General features: G+C 39.0%; 1 protein-coding gene across 2 annotated transcripts in view; it reads right to left on the bottom strand.

Annotated features, from left to right (window-relative positions):
• The window catches only part of LOC118223744 (diacylglycerol kinase eta-like), a 62,714-nt gene extending 47,934 nt beyond the window's left edge, over positions 1–14,780 (bottom strand). For both annotated transcript variants that reach the window (XM_035410679.1, XM_035410678.1), the window contains exon 1: positions 14,349–14,780. In XM_035410679.1, the coding sequence (XP_035266570.1) occupies positions 14,349–14,642 (294 nt within the window). In that variant the 5' untranslated portion in view covers positions 14,643–14,780. The remainder of the gene's footprint in view (positions 1–14,348) is intronic.
• Positions 14,781–16,307: the final 1,527 nt, after the last annotated feature.

The raw sequence follows: 16,307 nt of genomic DNA on the forward strand, positions 1-16,307 counted from the left end.
ACATAGAATTATATCAGCAACAACAAAAAACTTTTTTTTTTCTTTTTCTGCCAGGTCTGAGGAGGGTATAGCACTTGATTCAAATTATCATTTGTCAAATGATAATTTTCTAAATAATAAATACCATCCATAAATTTAAAAAAGCTCAATTTCTTCTCAAGCTATTATTTCAGAAGAAAATAATGTGATTGTACATTTCGGTCATGAACATGTTTTGTTGAGAGTTCTTTTGGACCTATCAGTAGGAGTGATTCAAAATTTTACTGAAAGCTGGAGTTTTAAGGAATTTTAATTATGCATATGAGCCAGGGGGTGAAGATACACCTCCCTGAGATTTGATGTCTCACAGTCAATTTCTGATGTTCTTGAGTAAGCACACATTTAACCACAATCACAGCAGGAAATGCAAGAACAATGTAATGAGCAAAGTCCCAACAATTATTTTTCTAATCGCTTGAACTGCAATCCAATGTTAATTTTCAATAATTTGACATCTTCCTCGCTTTTGTGGCAAATTTCACTGCCGGTCACTGCTACAGTAAACATTTTGATCCATTGATCCAAAAATGCAAACAGGACAGGGAAGAGCCAGTGACCCTGAAAGGATTAAAGATTATATTTAATCACTTTTATACAGTATGTCCTTGAAAAGCCATAAAATGCCGTTCCATTTTCACCAGATATAAACTCTCCAGAGCAATGAATGGGGCTGTTATATTTTAATATATTGAATTTTAATATATTGAATTGCCTATTACTTATATACCAAATTCAATATTACCACCTACAACAAATGCCTGACTGAGACTTCATAAAACCACATGCATGGTGGCACTGAGACAACGTTCCAGCCTCAGCTCAAATGTAGCTCAACATCCATCAACCTTAGCTATACTTCTGTCAGTCTTAGCTAGGCATGTCAAAATTCCACAATCTAAGCAGTATCTTTGTCAGTCTCAGCTACACGTTATCAGCCTAAGCTGAATATTCTTCAGTCTAAGTTAGACCTTCGTTAGCCTCAGCTGTACTTTGTCTTTGTTAGCATGCTAAAAATAGCAGTAGCCATGACATGAAATGAATGACATGGAGCCAACATTATCTGAGATTACACTGACTGTGAAGCGAAGATTAGTTACATGTATTCAACATAAATAAAAAATCATCATAATTGTTGGAGGCGGTCTGGAGTCAAAGTTCAGGTTCTGAGGAAGAGGTGCACAAGTAGAGCTCACGCATTTCGGGATTTCGTGGAAAATTCTGCTTTTAATTATTTAACTAGGCCAATTATCCATTTGATCTAATATCTTCGACAGATCTTATAGGTCATGAGCTACAGCTGCAGATTGTGAACATGTCCTTGCTGAAAACCTTTCACTGTTGTCTGATAAATGAGAGAAACAACATTACAGTGTACAGTTGCTTAGCACAATAAGTCTTTGCAACAGAACCTACTTTAAAGGTTCCAATTTGAAGGTCCAAATCATGGTATGATGGTCAAAATATAGCATATTACCTTGAAAAAGTGCTGCGGTATTTATTTACTAACTGTACAACATTGATTCCACATGAATATATAAGGAGAAATATGAGAAATTACATGGCTGTAATGGTTACAGTCAAAACTAGTATAAAATGAACACTGCCCTCACATATATATACTCACAAATCTGAGTTTTCACATAAATGATGAGGCAATTCATAAATTTATAAATTTAAAAAGATTTTTGTCAGTACACTCTGTTTGGACTGTAAAACAGAAAACAGGAAACATTTAAAGTATAAATGTTTCCATGTTTTTTTGTGGCTTGTACTTTTTTAATTGCTTTTTAAAACTTGTCTTTTATTTTCCAGTTGGCAAGTGAGACAAGCCACAATCTATAAATAGCGCCTTTCTTCATTTAATTATCAGGGGGAGAAGAGTTCAGTGTCAGAGAGACATGTACAACCCCCCCCCCCCCCCTCTCTCAACAGAGAGAGAGAGAGAGAGAGAGAGAGAGAGAGAGATCTCATACAAACACACTCTCTCGCCTACTCTTTCACTTACATATACATACACACACATAGGCAGCACATGTACAGACATACACTTCACTCTCCACAATCAACAAAGGTGCACCGAGGCTCAGAATAGCAGTTCCTGGACAAAGGGAAATGGGAAAACAGGCCTTCATCCTGTTCTTGAGGAAATGTCTGTAGAACTAGTCCCCACTTGGCCACAGACACACCCCATAATGATCCATCAATGTGTATAGTATATGCAGAATTTTTTCACCATCCCTAAATCTAAGCCCAGCATGGGTTTGAGTGAATTTGAATGGACGCACAGGAAGTAATATCTCTAGTGTGTCATACTGATATGCGTGCTTTCTGGAGCTTTTCTGATCCAGAAATGCGTGCTTTTCTAAGATTAGAAACGTGGAAAAGATGGCTTTTATTATCTACCAATTGAAAAAAAAATTTTCCTGTGCTTTTATGTACTGCATGTAACAAACCAGTCTGTCCCTTGCCTTTGGACTTTGCAAATCGTTTTCAACTGTCCAGCATTGTGGAATATGTTTTAAATTATTGGTTATTTGAGATTTTGGTAATTTTATAATTTTATAATTTTATAATTTTTAATTTTATTATTTTATTTAGTCAAATGTTTAATGGAGAAATGGGTCTCTTCTTGTATATGATTATATGTTTGGGTTAGTTACATTTTTCATTGAAACTTTGTGTTTTGGTAAAGTGTTTTCAAGAGCTAAAGTGTTTCAATTGAAGCATGCATTTGTTCCAGGTCTACAAGTTGCCTAACTCAGCAGAGGTTGAGATGGTTCGATATTTAGAACACCTTGTGATTCACTGCATTGATTCCTTTCACAACTCAAAGCACGACGTTTCACTCCAACATATTAACAGCAGACCAGCTGCTCCGCTTTGGGTATCCACCTTGTTGAGAGCCAAGAAAGGAACGTGTCACGCTGACATCTCTCAGAATTAAATCAATAGCTATATCTTAGACATGTGTGAACCTTTCATTTTTGTTTCCAAGAGGCATCTGCGTCTCCATCAGCCACTTTAACCGCTGAATAATACAAGTGCAGTTGTACCCATTTCAAAATGGAGAATTGCTCTTTTTTTGCTAACAGAGAATAGCTCAACAATGATCACTTAACTCATGCTTTCTCTTCCGTCTCTGCTAATTAAGACGGCTTTTCAAAGGTCCATAAAAACCAATGGAAGAAGCAGACAAAAAGAGATTTCTTTATGCCCGCGTCATTGTGTCTCACTCCTCTTCCTAAGTAAACCACGGCTGGGAGATTTCCATGGAAATGTCCGTGCTTACGCCACACACCGTTTTGGTTTCTCATGCATATATTTGCATCAGTAATTGTGTGCAAGTGCTAGCAAGAACTGCATAATTCAAAACAAAATAATAAACATAAATTAAATAACGTGCACTGGTTGCTGCTCACAGATCAAATGAAATAAATCACTTGGGAGCATAACAGCAGTGTGGCATTATTATTTTTTTGTTCTTGTTTTAGATCACATCAGTAATGCTGACATCTCATGCAGACACACCAGTAGGGTCTCCAGAGAATCTGACTTATGTCTGAACTCCTTCCTTATCAGAAGATAAAAGCAGAAGAAAGGATTCCACTGCTGTCATGATACAGTTATTTTGTCATTCAGTCAAATGAAGCCCATATGAATTTAACAAAAGTGAATCAGACCAGGACATGGAGAGTGCAGAAAATCAAAATCTCATTTAAAAAGCCGTGGGGATTTGATATTGCCTGATTAATCAGGAAACACTGATTTCCAGGTGATTCTTGATTAATGTTAAATATCTCCGGGCCCACTAGTACTTGGCTTTATCACCGAGCATTCTCAAAGCTCTTGGTGAGGGTGCTGATAACATACTCAAGTCCTCCACCCCAGGTTTAGAAAGTTAGGATCAGAAAATGAACATGGCTGTCGTAATCAGGAAAAATCAGGAGCAATCACATCCCTGATTGTAGCTGGGTTGTTTGAGCTCATTTGTGAAGTGCTAGGCACTAGGTTGTTACAATGGGTTGAAAGGCAAAGAATGCAGCCAGGAGGAAGGACTCAGGCCTAGAACATCACCTCCACTCCTGTACGTCTGCAATCCAATCAGCACTGGATTAGCAGGAAGGAACCAGTGTACTGGTGAGCACTAATGCACTGAGTATGGTGTTAGACACCAGCGAAGTGGTTCTGTTTAATTCGATAAGAGCCACTGTCAGATGTCCCAGCGGCTCACTCCTGCGATGTTATCACCACTTTCCTACTGTGTCTATCAGAACACACAGACTGCAGCTCAGATGACCAGCAGTTTGGGCACAAAGAAAGAGCGGCAGCCATCTCCATGTTAAAAAAAAAAAAGATAAACTGAAATAGCGCTGTGCTGGATATCCACCTGCAGAGTGCGGATACTATGTTACTACAAGGCAGCCAATAGGAAGATTTTGAATGGTGTCACATCAATTCTTACCAAATTTTAATCCAGATGCTCATATGGTCATACTGCATATCACCATACAATCCAACCAAACAGGACATAATGTACCACAAAGGTTGTTGCAGCCTGTCGCACATCATTTACAGGGAAAGCAGCATGCGAGGCAAATCACACCAAAGCGGTATGCTGCCTGAACACGTCCCTAGTGTACCAAGGGTGTGTAAATTTGAGCTCCAGCCCTTGGAAACAACTAAAATCAGAACACAGCACTGTACTGTAAGCATGAATTTCACACCCGCCCACCTGCCAAATGTGTGATATTTATTTTTAAAAATACATATTCGGTGCCACGTCATTCTGGTTCTGGTTTTGTGATCCGCACAAAAAGGTTAGAGTCTATCTCAACATGAAACTAGTGCAATATGGAGATAACATTTTATGAAATATATTATACGAAATTGTGTATAAATTCTAAATGGCTAGAAAATTCCATCTATTTGACAAAATGGCTGCCTCTCAAAAAAGTTAATTTCAAGCCTTGAAATAGGCTTTCGCTTCAGTAAGCGGTTTTCTTATGTTTTTGAGTTCTGACATAATTCATTTGGACATGATTGTGATACAAATATTTTTTTTTTGCTTTCAACACAGTCTCGTATGCTGAAAGACAGAATAAAACTTAGCATGTGCTCAAAATTAGCATTTTTAAACTGCTGAAGCAATACCTCATATGCATTTGCCATGCAAGTACATGCCTCCTAACAGAAAGATTAACTACTTGTATATACAGTGGGTCATCTCAGGCTAAATTTGATGTGGAAGAAGTTGTCCTTTAAATTTCAGCTTGTCTGTGTGATGTCTTATTTTCTCAGGAGAGAAAATTTGCTTAGAAATAATCACCTATAGTAACTGTCTAGGGTCTGGTTCAAACTCTCTAAAGTCTTGGTTGCTGCGAAGACACATTTTGATTACCTAATTCAGTTAACAATATTAGGTCAAGCATCTCATTAAGGCTGAAAAGACAGGCTGAAGTTACATCACATAGTGCTATATAGCACAAGACACCACAATGTTGCTGTAAGTTTTTCTCCCACTGGCTTAGCCTTAACAATGAAGGTGGCACAAGAACCGACAACGGACACTGCGCTGGGGGTGTGATTTCTGTCTCTGCATCTGTGGACTAGAAGTGTCTGTACAGTGTTAAAAACATTTGGCTATCGTGCTCACCCAGCTTGCTGGTAAGGAACACATTTCTTGACTGGTGCATGAAAACCAACGCACCAGTCATCAAAGTGGCTAGTAGGCGGCTAGCACTCAAAAAGTAAATTGTTTGATGCTTAAGTATTTTTATTTGCACAATGAAAAGCACATTGACAAACATTTAGAAGAGGTGCTTGAAGAGGGCAGAGTGTCAAAACATCTGGACTTCACTAAACAATAACAATAACATATTCAGTGTTACCTTACCTCTTACAGTGTACATATGATCCATACTGGACTCATATAAACTCCGGTAGAGTTGAATTAACACTGGACATTTTACTGTGCACGTCCAGTGCAAAAAAAAAGTCCTTTAGCATCAGACAAACTTTGTTTTTGAGCGTGCAGCCTACTGTCTACTTGTTACTTTGATGTGCATTTGCACCCATCAATGTAGAATGCACCCCCCCCCCCCGTTCTGTTCCCTCCATATGCTCTCATAGTGGAGCCAGACGCTTCATTAAGACGCGCCAACCACCAGAGTAGCCGCAGGCAATGGTGGCTAGAACAGCCTGGAACAGGGAACCTGCTGGCAGGAACTCCATCTGCACAGATGTCCGCTGTCACCGGTGCTCCTTGTCTCAGGCGACAAAGCAGAGACTGCTTTTCAGCAGCTGATGATCATGCACACTAATCAGGCCTCCCAGTAACTTTCCACCATCTAGGAACATGCATGAGCTCTGGAACACTCCCAGTTACTGTTGGATGCATCAAACTGATATCAGACATCTGGTAGGCTAATCACCTGCCAAGCCTGCAAAGGTCATTCAGTGTACGTGTTCAAAGAGCCCATTCTCCTACCTGATGTTCCACATCATCCTGACACATATGAGGATAACTGGGACTCCCATCACTCATGCCCATTTTTAGACAGTGGAATATTACTGGGGTAAATACTCCCAACAGCCAAGGAAGTAGCATGTGAGGGTTAACAGATTAGTGGAGTAATGACATCTAATTCATACCAGTACAGTAGATATTTGGCCACATTCAGACTATGCACACACACACACACACACACAGTACAGTTTTTGTTGTTTTGGCTCTATACCCCAGCACATTGCATGACACAATGAATATGAAGTTAAAGTGCAGACTGTCAACTTTAATTTGTGGGTATTTCCATCCACATTGGGGGATCTGTGTAACAATTACTAGCCCTTTTTATACCTAGTCCCTAGGCCCCCATTTCAAGGGGAGCAAAACTAATGGGACAAATAAACATAATCAGAAATAAAGTCATAAGCATATTTAGTATTCGGTTGCAAATCCTATGAATTCGATGAAGTCTGTGACCCACAGACATCCCCAGATGTTGAGTAACATCCCTGGTGATGCTCTGCCATGCATATACTACTGTTTCTAGGGAATTTTGCCTTCAGTCTTGTCTCCAGCAAGTGAAACACACGTTCAAGCTGGATTCAGGATAGCAAGTCAAGAGCATTCCACTTTCTGGCCCTGAAAAACTCCTTTGTTGTTTTTGCAGTATGTTTCGGGTCACGGTCCTGCAGCAAGATGAAGGGCCAACCAATGAGTTTTAAGGTATTTGGTTGGATCTGAGCAGATAAGATGTTCCTGTACACTTCATCCTGCTGTCGCCGTCAGTAGTCATATCATCAATGAAGATGTGAGCCAGTTCAAGTGATGGCCACGCATGCCCAAGCCATAACACCACATACACCATGTTTCACAAATGACGGGGGTGCTGTGGAGCAGTTCCTTTCTTTCTACACACTATCCTCTTTCCACTACTTTGGCACAGATTAATAATCTGTCCATAAGACATTGTTCCTGACTTTGTTTTTTAATGTAAAAAATTGTTTAATCGTAATTGAATGTACTTTTTAGCAAACTCTAACCTGGTCATTCTGCTCTTCAGCTATACCAGTGTTGCAGCGATCCCACTGAGGTTTTACTAGTGTAGTCTTTGACACGTCTATTCCTACATCTTCAGAAGAGTTCTTGGTCTGTTGGACAGTTGAAAAGGGGTTTTTCTTCTCAATAAAAAGTATTATGCAGTCATCCACTACAGTGGTCTTCCATGGTGCATCAGGTTGTTTGCTATTGTTGAACTCACCAGTACATTATTGCTTCTCAACAATGTACCAATGGTTAATTTTGACACATCCAATGTTTTGACTATGCCTCTGAGAAACTTATTCTATTTTTCAGCCCCAAGATGGCCCAGTTTACTGGCATCGATAGTTCTTTGCTCCATGTTGTGAGACAACAGTAACAGACTCAAAAAGGCAGTTGCAAAAATAAGAGTGAACTCTTGACCTTTTGCTAGCTTTCTTGTGCACAAACTAATGATGCAACAGCACACAGCTGGCCAAGAGACAGCTGAGCAGTCAATTATCCAACTTACTTTTGTAGCTTCGAAATTCATGGTTGACAAATTAAAGGGCATAATTTATGTTGTAGAACAAGACATGAAACTCTCAAGCTTATGTTAACCACAGACCTTATTTTCTGCAGAAATTGAAATCCCTATGGGAAAAAAAACATTGGAAATCTGCAGCAGGAACCCATGGTGGATGAAACCTCTGGATTGGCCAACAAAAACATGTCATCACTGTAACACTCCATTAACCATTAGTAAAATAGTCCCGCCGTCTTTAGCGACTGTTTCTATGTATGACAAAAGAAGATGTAATCAGCTAGCAGGATCCACTTAAATTAATCAACACGAGAAATTACTTATTTATTTTATTTATGTATTTATTTATTTATTTGACAGGGATAATACACATTGATCAACATCACTATTATGTGATGTAAATGTGCCAGATTTAGCTAGATCGCTAATTTCCATCTGTTGTCCCTGGGCAGGCTGATGTTAACACATTAATAACAAGCAGACCAGACTAGAAGCCATGGTACAACATTAAAAGTGCATAAAAACTGACACACAGAGCTTGTAAGCAGGCATGAGCAAATGGTTTTTAGAAGTACAATCTACAAAAGTATCTTTTAAAAGTAATTTGCCCAAACTGTGGAAATGATTATGCATCATTTTTTAACAACGTATGTATGTAACAAGGTCAAATATGTTTTATTGTGTGCCAATCTTCCACCTTAAATCCCCAGGGCTGGGGAAGGTTTTGTTCAGTCTTCACGTGGCTTTTTAACAGATTGGACTTAAAAAAAAAATGTATTTAACCTTTATTTACCCAGGGTAGGTTTGCTGAGCACGGATGCTCTTTTGCAGCAACACCCTGCTTCACATTCATACACAATCACACCTGGGAGCTGCCCAATATAACCACAATCCTCTATTGTTGGCCACTGAGCAGCTCCACTGGAGGGAGAGAACATTTTTTTAGCCAATTGAATCAGGGGATGATTAGGTGGCAAGTCTTTGCGAGAGCCAGATCTGGGATTTTAGCCAGGACACCGGGGAACCCCCTACTCTTTGCGAATAGTGTCATGGGATTTTTAATGACCACAGTGAGTAAGGACCTTGGTTTAACGTCTCATCCGAAAGACGGCATCTCCTACAGCACAGTGTCCCCGTGACTGGACTGGAGCATTTGGGTTTATTTGACCAGAGGGAAGATTGCCCCCTGCTGGCCCACCAACACCACTTCCAGCAGCAACTCAGTATTCCCTGGTGGTCTCCCATCCAAGTATTAACCAAGCCCACACTTGCTTAGCTTCAGCCAGAGTGAACTTGCTGGACTTGCACATAAAATGTCAAGCGAGGGGACATCTGGGTCCCAAAAAGGGGATTCCCCTAAGTGAAGTTTGCAAGTGAAGTTTATAAGGGTGTAGCAAAAGCTGGATTGGGACGCAGCCACTGCATTTCAGACACTCAGCACAGAAAACTGATTCTACCGTTTCCATTAACGCACACACAAGCTTGATTAACAGCTCCATGTCTGGGGGTATGACACAGAAAGCAAAATAAATTTGATTGACACAAATTGGACCAATCATTTTAGAGAAATCACGAAAAAACCCCAGGGAGGCACTATGGACAGATTACCCTGAGTACTCACTGTATCCTGGACCGCTTATAAATTTAGCTCACAGTATCCCAGACAATTAATAATTTTGCATTTCTGACTCTAGAAATATGGATAATAAGATAGTTCTAATTCTATTGGGCGGATTTATTACTTTTGAATATTTTATAAGTATTGAGAATAGTTTTATTTGTAATTATTCATGCACAGGAATACAGACGATATCATGTTAATTTATTTTTATTTAAACCATTCATTTGTGCATAAAAACATCACGCATATTGCACACTAACAGTCATGTGTTTCATTTAAATTAACAATTAATTAGCAATAGCAAGAAATAAAAAAGTGCGATAGTGTATGAGTATATAAGTAGTGTCTAAGTAATGTGATATTGTTGCCTCTAACTTCACACTACAACAGACGTGGTTATTACAACTCAACACGTAAAGAGGTAACTCCTGAAACATTCTGTGACATCTTTAGCAGGCTATGCTAAAATGTATTCAGAGATAACTTATTTTATCTTAAACCCACGATCTGTCAGAAAACTTCCCCACCAGTCATATTCATATCAGCACAGGCACACACAGTAAACTCACTCTGATTTCTCACATATGACAAGGGTGGGTGACTTGTGAGTCGTCAGTATGCAAAAGGAAGAAATGAGGGTGATACAGGTATATATTTAATCCATGACTTTTTAGTATTTATTTCATAAATTGTAGGGAAAGGTCAAGTGCCCAAAAGACTGTGATGTCCAGAACACAGTAAGTCCACGTGTAGGGCTATGCCCAATTTATGCTACATTGTTGTGGGAGATTGAACCTACATAGCCTAATTATGTGTAATATCTACCTATTCTATGCAGCTCTATTTTTACTTAATGTATCTTATCTTTTCATATTTTAGTTTATTATTTGTTATACCATTTTACTATGTTTTCCCATTGCATACACAAGGATGCTTGCAGGCTAACATTAACTTCACTGCCAGCCAACAACAGCCTATTTGCTGTATTGTTAAATTGTTAACTATTTGCATTTGACAAATAAACTTTGAATTAATTCTATTTAATCACTTGGCTAACAAGGTAATAGACTAGATATGACATCTAATGTTATTAACAAGCAGAATTGTAGCTTACTTTCCATCAAATGTAGGCCTATGTCTAGATTACACTATTAGTAATAAGCTGCGAGTGTGGTCATCCACAAAAAAATTTTCACAACCGACACTTTTCCAAGTTTGTCTTCGGCTTGGAAATAGAATAAAAATAACCCCCCCCCAGTCATCCCCCGAGACGGGCAGGATAATGTGTCTGTTTTGCAAGTTCCCCAACAACACCTCCAGAAGAAGCTTTGCAACTTGTTTTTTCCACTGTCAGTTACAATTATATTGCAGACAGTGTCGGAAATAAATGTTGGAGAAAGGCATACATAACGAATTTGTGGACTGCAGTGTCAAGCATAATTTGCTAACAGTCAATTGGCTACTTTCATCAGATGACTTTAATCAGATATTGTTTTTGTTGTTGTTGGCAGATGTAGCTAAATGTCCAATGGGGAGAATTATGTATTGTGTGACTGGAGCTTTTGTGATGATGAAATCGGCAGGAAAATGGAGGAGGAAACAATGAAAATAACCAAAGGTTGGGCCTTCATTATGTGGACATTGTATCTGAATTCTGTGTGTTTACATACTGGAGTAGAGGGCACAAAAGTTAACGTTCTTAAGGGCTGAGAGTCTGTGGTCATTGTGCTAATTTAAGCGGGAAACCCTGAAAAGTGCTAAACGCTTGGTGCTGTATAGGCATGGTGGGCCATGCGTAACTTGGTGGATGGCACACCTGTCATTCCAGAACTCATGTCCTGTTTGCTGAGAACAAGATATTGGGAGATGCACTGACAACAGAGCAATTGTCAACGCCACTCCAATTGTTTGCAGTTGTATTATTGTCATTAAGTGGCTGTCATTTGAGCAGTAATAGAGTGGTGGTTCGACCAACAGAAACTCACGATGCTATCATGAAGCTAGGTGATAACAAGATGTGTGGAACAGACAACATAAACAACTTAAAATTTGCAAGCCAGAGGCAGGCTCCTCTCTTAGCTCTTTGTTTTACTGGGTTTTTGATGCACGGTATCCTTCCAGATTCTATGCTGTCTGCCTTCTAGTGCCTGTTATTAAGGATAAGGCTGGGTAAATAAGTAGATAACTACAGACCCATAGCCTTAGCCAGCATTCTTTCCAAAGTGGTAGAAAGAATTCTTTTAGATAGGTTACAAATGTATATTCTCACCACTGCGCATAGCTGTACGAGACACCAGTCTAAAATCTGGAAACACTGGCACAAGAGCCTGTACGTTTTATCTGAATTTTTTTATAACTTTTATGACCTGTCTTTTTTGTCTGTTTGTCTTTTTAACCTGTTTGTATATATATGGACATTCATTCCGGAATAAAGATTGATTGATTTGGACATCAAGGATAACCCCTTGAGTTGTACCGGCCCATATTCAGGCCAGAGTGGGGTCCTCACCATCCATGCTTTTGGAAATCCCCCAGACCTACAGTACAAGCTGATGAATACTGAGCAAGCAGTATAGCAAATGGGATCGAACATGCCCCAGCAACGACTCGATCTGGACAGCATAAGTTCCGCCCAGTACACAGCCAGCCAATGGCAAACTATTATAGTGATGACTGAAACACATTTTAGATAATGAAATTATGTTTCTAATGGTGTATAGTCTGTTCTGTTAGGCTTGCATGAAAGGACATGTGATTGTTTCTCCTGCGTAAATAAACAATACCTATTTCAGTACACACACTGAAAACATTATACACCAGCAAGAAAAATTATTGAGACTTTATGCATAAAAAGGTTGTGGTTTTACAACAAAAAATTATTTTGCTATGCCTAAATCTAAACAGAGATCTCAAAATTTGGAGGCCATGGGATAAATCACTTGTCTTATAGTGAATATTTCTGAGGAGGACAGTGAAAACAGCTTTGACTTCTCAACAGAGGGCATGTTCAATGAAGGACTTGATCCCATTTTATATCAGCAAGCATCTAAATCCTCAACATATATTTATTATTATTCAGTACTTAGAAATGTTTTATTTTGAAATACTGATGGGGTGGGATATTTGATGAAAACTTCAATCAATAGACCTCATTCAATGGATTACTAAACTAGATAGCTACAGCAATGTAGTTATTTTCTACAATCGCCCAGACCTGCTGCTGCCAGAGGTGGGAAGGGGAGAACTAGAAGGGTGAAGGTGGCAGGTAGTTGAAACTCACACATCAGCACACATTTTCCACTAGCATTTAGAATACAGTGTATAGTAGTTTACACCTCTGAACACCCATAATATCATTTTGATACACAGTGTCCTTATGGTGTCTCCAAACCCACCTAGGCATACAGTAGCTTAGAAAAAAACAATGCAGAATGCTCATTTTTACTGCCATTGTGATTCAGTTTGAACCAGGATTAGTCCAGAGTTGTGGCCGTGGCTCCATTTTGTTTCTAAACCCACCAGACACACCCACAAGCATCTGTATCCATTTTTAAAAAAATAATTTTTTAAGTGACAGAAAAACTTCCACTTCCACTGGGTTTCAGCTTAGTTAGCTTACTTTCTTTCAGAAATATTTAAAGTAATTCTGACTCTCGAAAAACAAACCCCCAAGGTTTACCTTTCAGAAGAGTCCAGGATTATGCCTATAGTAAAAAGCGTTCAAAAATAGTACCCATTTTCTTTTGGGTATGTTATTTTTAGGCTTGTGCTAAAAAAGGGGCGATGCAGAAGGGGTTCAGTAATTTATTTCAACAGAACTCACTATGAAATTACGAACTCCCTAAGAAATTATAGAACATGACACTGGTTTATGAACGTTCGTAATTCAAAACAAAATAAAAATAATACGACTTTTTTGGATAAATGATATTCTTATTTTAGTAAGTAAATGGGTGTATGCATGCCTATATCTACTGCAGTGCCACAAAAAGTGCAAAAAACTGGATAAAGAGTACACGGGATTGTAAACAAGTGTTTCGTCTCTTTCAATTTGCTGTCAAAAAGTGCATCAAATAAGAAAATAAAACCATGGTCACATTTTTATTCAGTCCGAAGATAATTCACCAAATGGGTCGTGTTTAACCCAAAATTATAAACAACTGGAACGTAATTTCATTTTATTAAAAAAAATATTATAATAACATCAGCGTAAGCCTACAATTAGACCACAGCGGGCTGTTTCAATATTCAGCACCGCCTAGAACGGTTTGGTGACCGTAAATTGTCTCAGTTCAGTCAATAGGCCTAATGTTGAAACATATTTTTGGTTTTACTTAAAGCAGTTCAAAACTGAATAGAAATCTTGTGGCTATTTAAAATATTATTTGAGGCACTCCATTTACAAAGTCTTCTGCTATTTTCTCCTGCATTGCAAGAACTAACATCGACTCATTTGCACAGAGAACGTACAGTAGTAGTACATATTAACCAAAATATTGTCAATCTTTCGTTCGCAGAGACGTGCATTTCAAACAGACAAAATCGTCCTACTGTTTCCACTGTCTGTTTAAAGATATGCCACTTGTTTGATCCTATCTCAGGTATCTCCATCTTTTGCTCACCTTGGTCCTGATCTGGCCAGAGGTGGACACTTTTCTGATGAGTTTATGTTGCCCCTCTTGTTCTCCTTCGCTGTCGGATGACTCGTCCACTGGACCCGCGCCTCCGAAAGCACCGACAGCATGATGTTGTATGCCGGCGCCGCAGATCCCCGCAACAGTTGGCGCTCGATCTTTCTCCGGGTCCTGGTGGGCAGAAAGACCACACCACTCCGTCTGATTCTGGAGCGCCTTTCCTTTCCTCTCCGGCACGCCAGAGCTGGACAGCGGCTGAAAATCGGCTCTCTTCGCCGCCATCTTCCGCTATCTTCTTTCACTGAAGCAAACACTTTTACCTATCCAAGAGACGTAAAGGGATCACCTGAAAGCGTACAGATCTGCCATATTTATGTCAGCGTCGTGCCATTGACCGCTTGCTTTAAAATGTGTTTCAGAACTGACAGGAGTTAAGAGTGCCTCCAGTGTCTCCCAAATTTATTGACGACAGGAGGAAATATCAGTAGCAAACCCTAGTGGTTGCAGGATGAGATCATCAGTCCTGACTTGGAGTGCAGTTTCACGAAAAAGGTGGGAATTGTTTGGATTATAAAAGCTGAAAAAATAATAGTAAACTACAGGTAGAGTAATTCATCAAGTAGCCTATAATTTATCGTTTGTAAATAATTCACATTAGGAAAAAACTAGTGAATCGATAGGCTTCACTATCGAATGTCGTGATACAATTCTTTTTAAAACATCGTCCGTTTGAAACTTGTTGCTCCCAGTTGTAAAATACAAGCGAATTAAGTTGATTTAGCATTATTAAGAAGTAGCGAAAATTGGCAAATAATTCAAATGGTTCAAATGAAAAAGAAATGCACCTGCCGCCTTGCAATGATTAACCCTTATTGGCTGATACATTATGTTACTGGCTGAATATTTGTCAGTCATCAAATTATTTGTCAGTCATTAAACACCATTTGAAACATGTTGGAACACGCATACATGGTAAACACGGTAACAAGCAGAAAGAAATCCTCACTCATTTATAATGTAATATCTGTATAACATACTAGACTACTGATGGAAATTAGTCTGAAAAATTACATATTTACTTCTTAATTTCAGTTTTCTGTCAACGAGATTCAGTTGTTGTCTATATTAATGTATAAGTGCGTTTCCCAAAAGTTTGTGAGAAGGCGTGCATGTGTGTGTATTTGTTGTGTAGGCTACATTTGTGTGTATTCACCAAAATGTGTGCTATATGTCAGTTTGTTTTACAGTATATGGCAGCTTATACTTAAGTGTCCCATTTACTGCACATCCGCAAAGAAAGGGCTTTTTTCCTTCATTGAAATATAAATGAAATTACACTGAAGGAATTTTTGCTCTTTGCAATGTACAACAGAACACTAAAAACTGTCAAACAAAATGATTCGTTAACAGACTAGTATGATGAAGTGTGCATCTAATTTAAAGTAAATACAGGAAAAGAAATGTTAATACTCGTTTATGGTTGTTTTAGTGTGTTAAATCTAAACCAGAAACGCACCATGGAAAAGTTTATTGAGACACTCTGAGATGTGCTCGTGTTATAAACATGTCTCACGGCTGGCTGGTCTCAGTACCTGTCACAAAACTATTTTGGATAGATGTTGTACCTCAGGACACGGTTGATGCTGTAGCTGTAAATGGTGCTGTATTTGTAGCAATGCCTCTGTGTTACCGTTGTGTAGAAATCCAAACATCCTGCAGGAATAGTACGAGATGAAACGGCAGCAATGCGATTGGGTTGGTCATGTGTTCTGGTTTCACGGAGGAAGGTTGTCATGCTGGCTCAGCCAATGGAGGAGCAGGGACATCGCTGTGACAGGACTGCCCAAACACTGCAAAGAGGGCAGCGATATATTGAGATGAGAAAATGTCCTAAAATAGAAACCAGCTGATTTTACTCTAAGCATGTATGACTTTATTATTACTATT

The sequence above is a fragment of the Anguilla anguilla genome, chromosome 3 (genome assembly GCF_013347855.1).
Source record: "Anguilla anguilla isolate fAngAng1 chromosome 3, fAngAng1.pri, whole genome shotgun sequence".
NCBI lineage: Eukaryota > Metazoa > Chordata > Actinopteri > Anguilliformes > Anguillidae > Anguilla > Anguilla anguilla.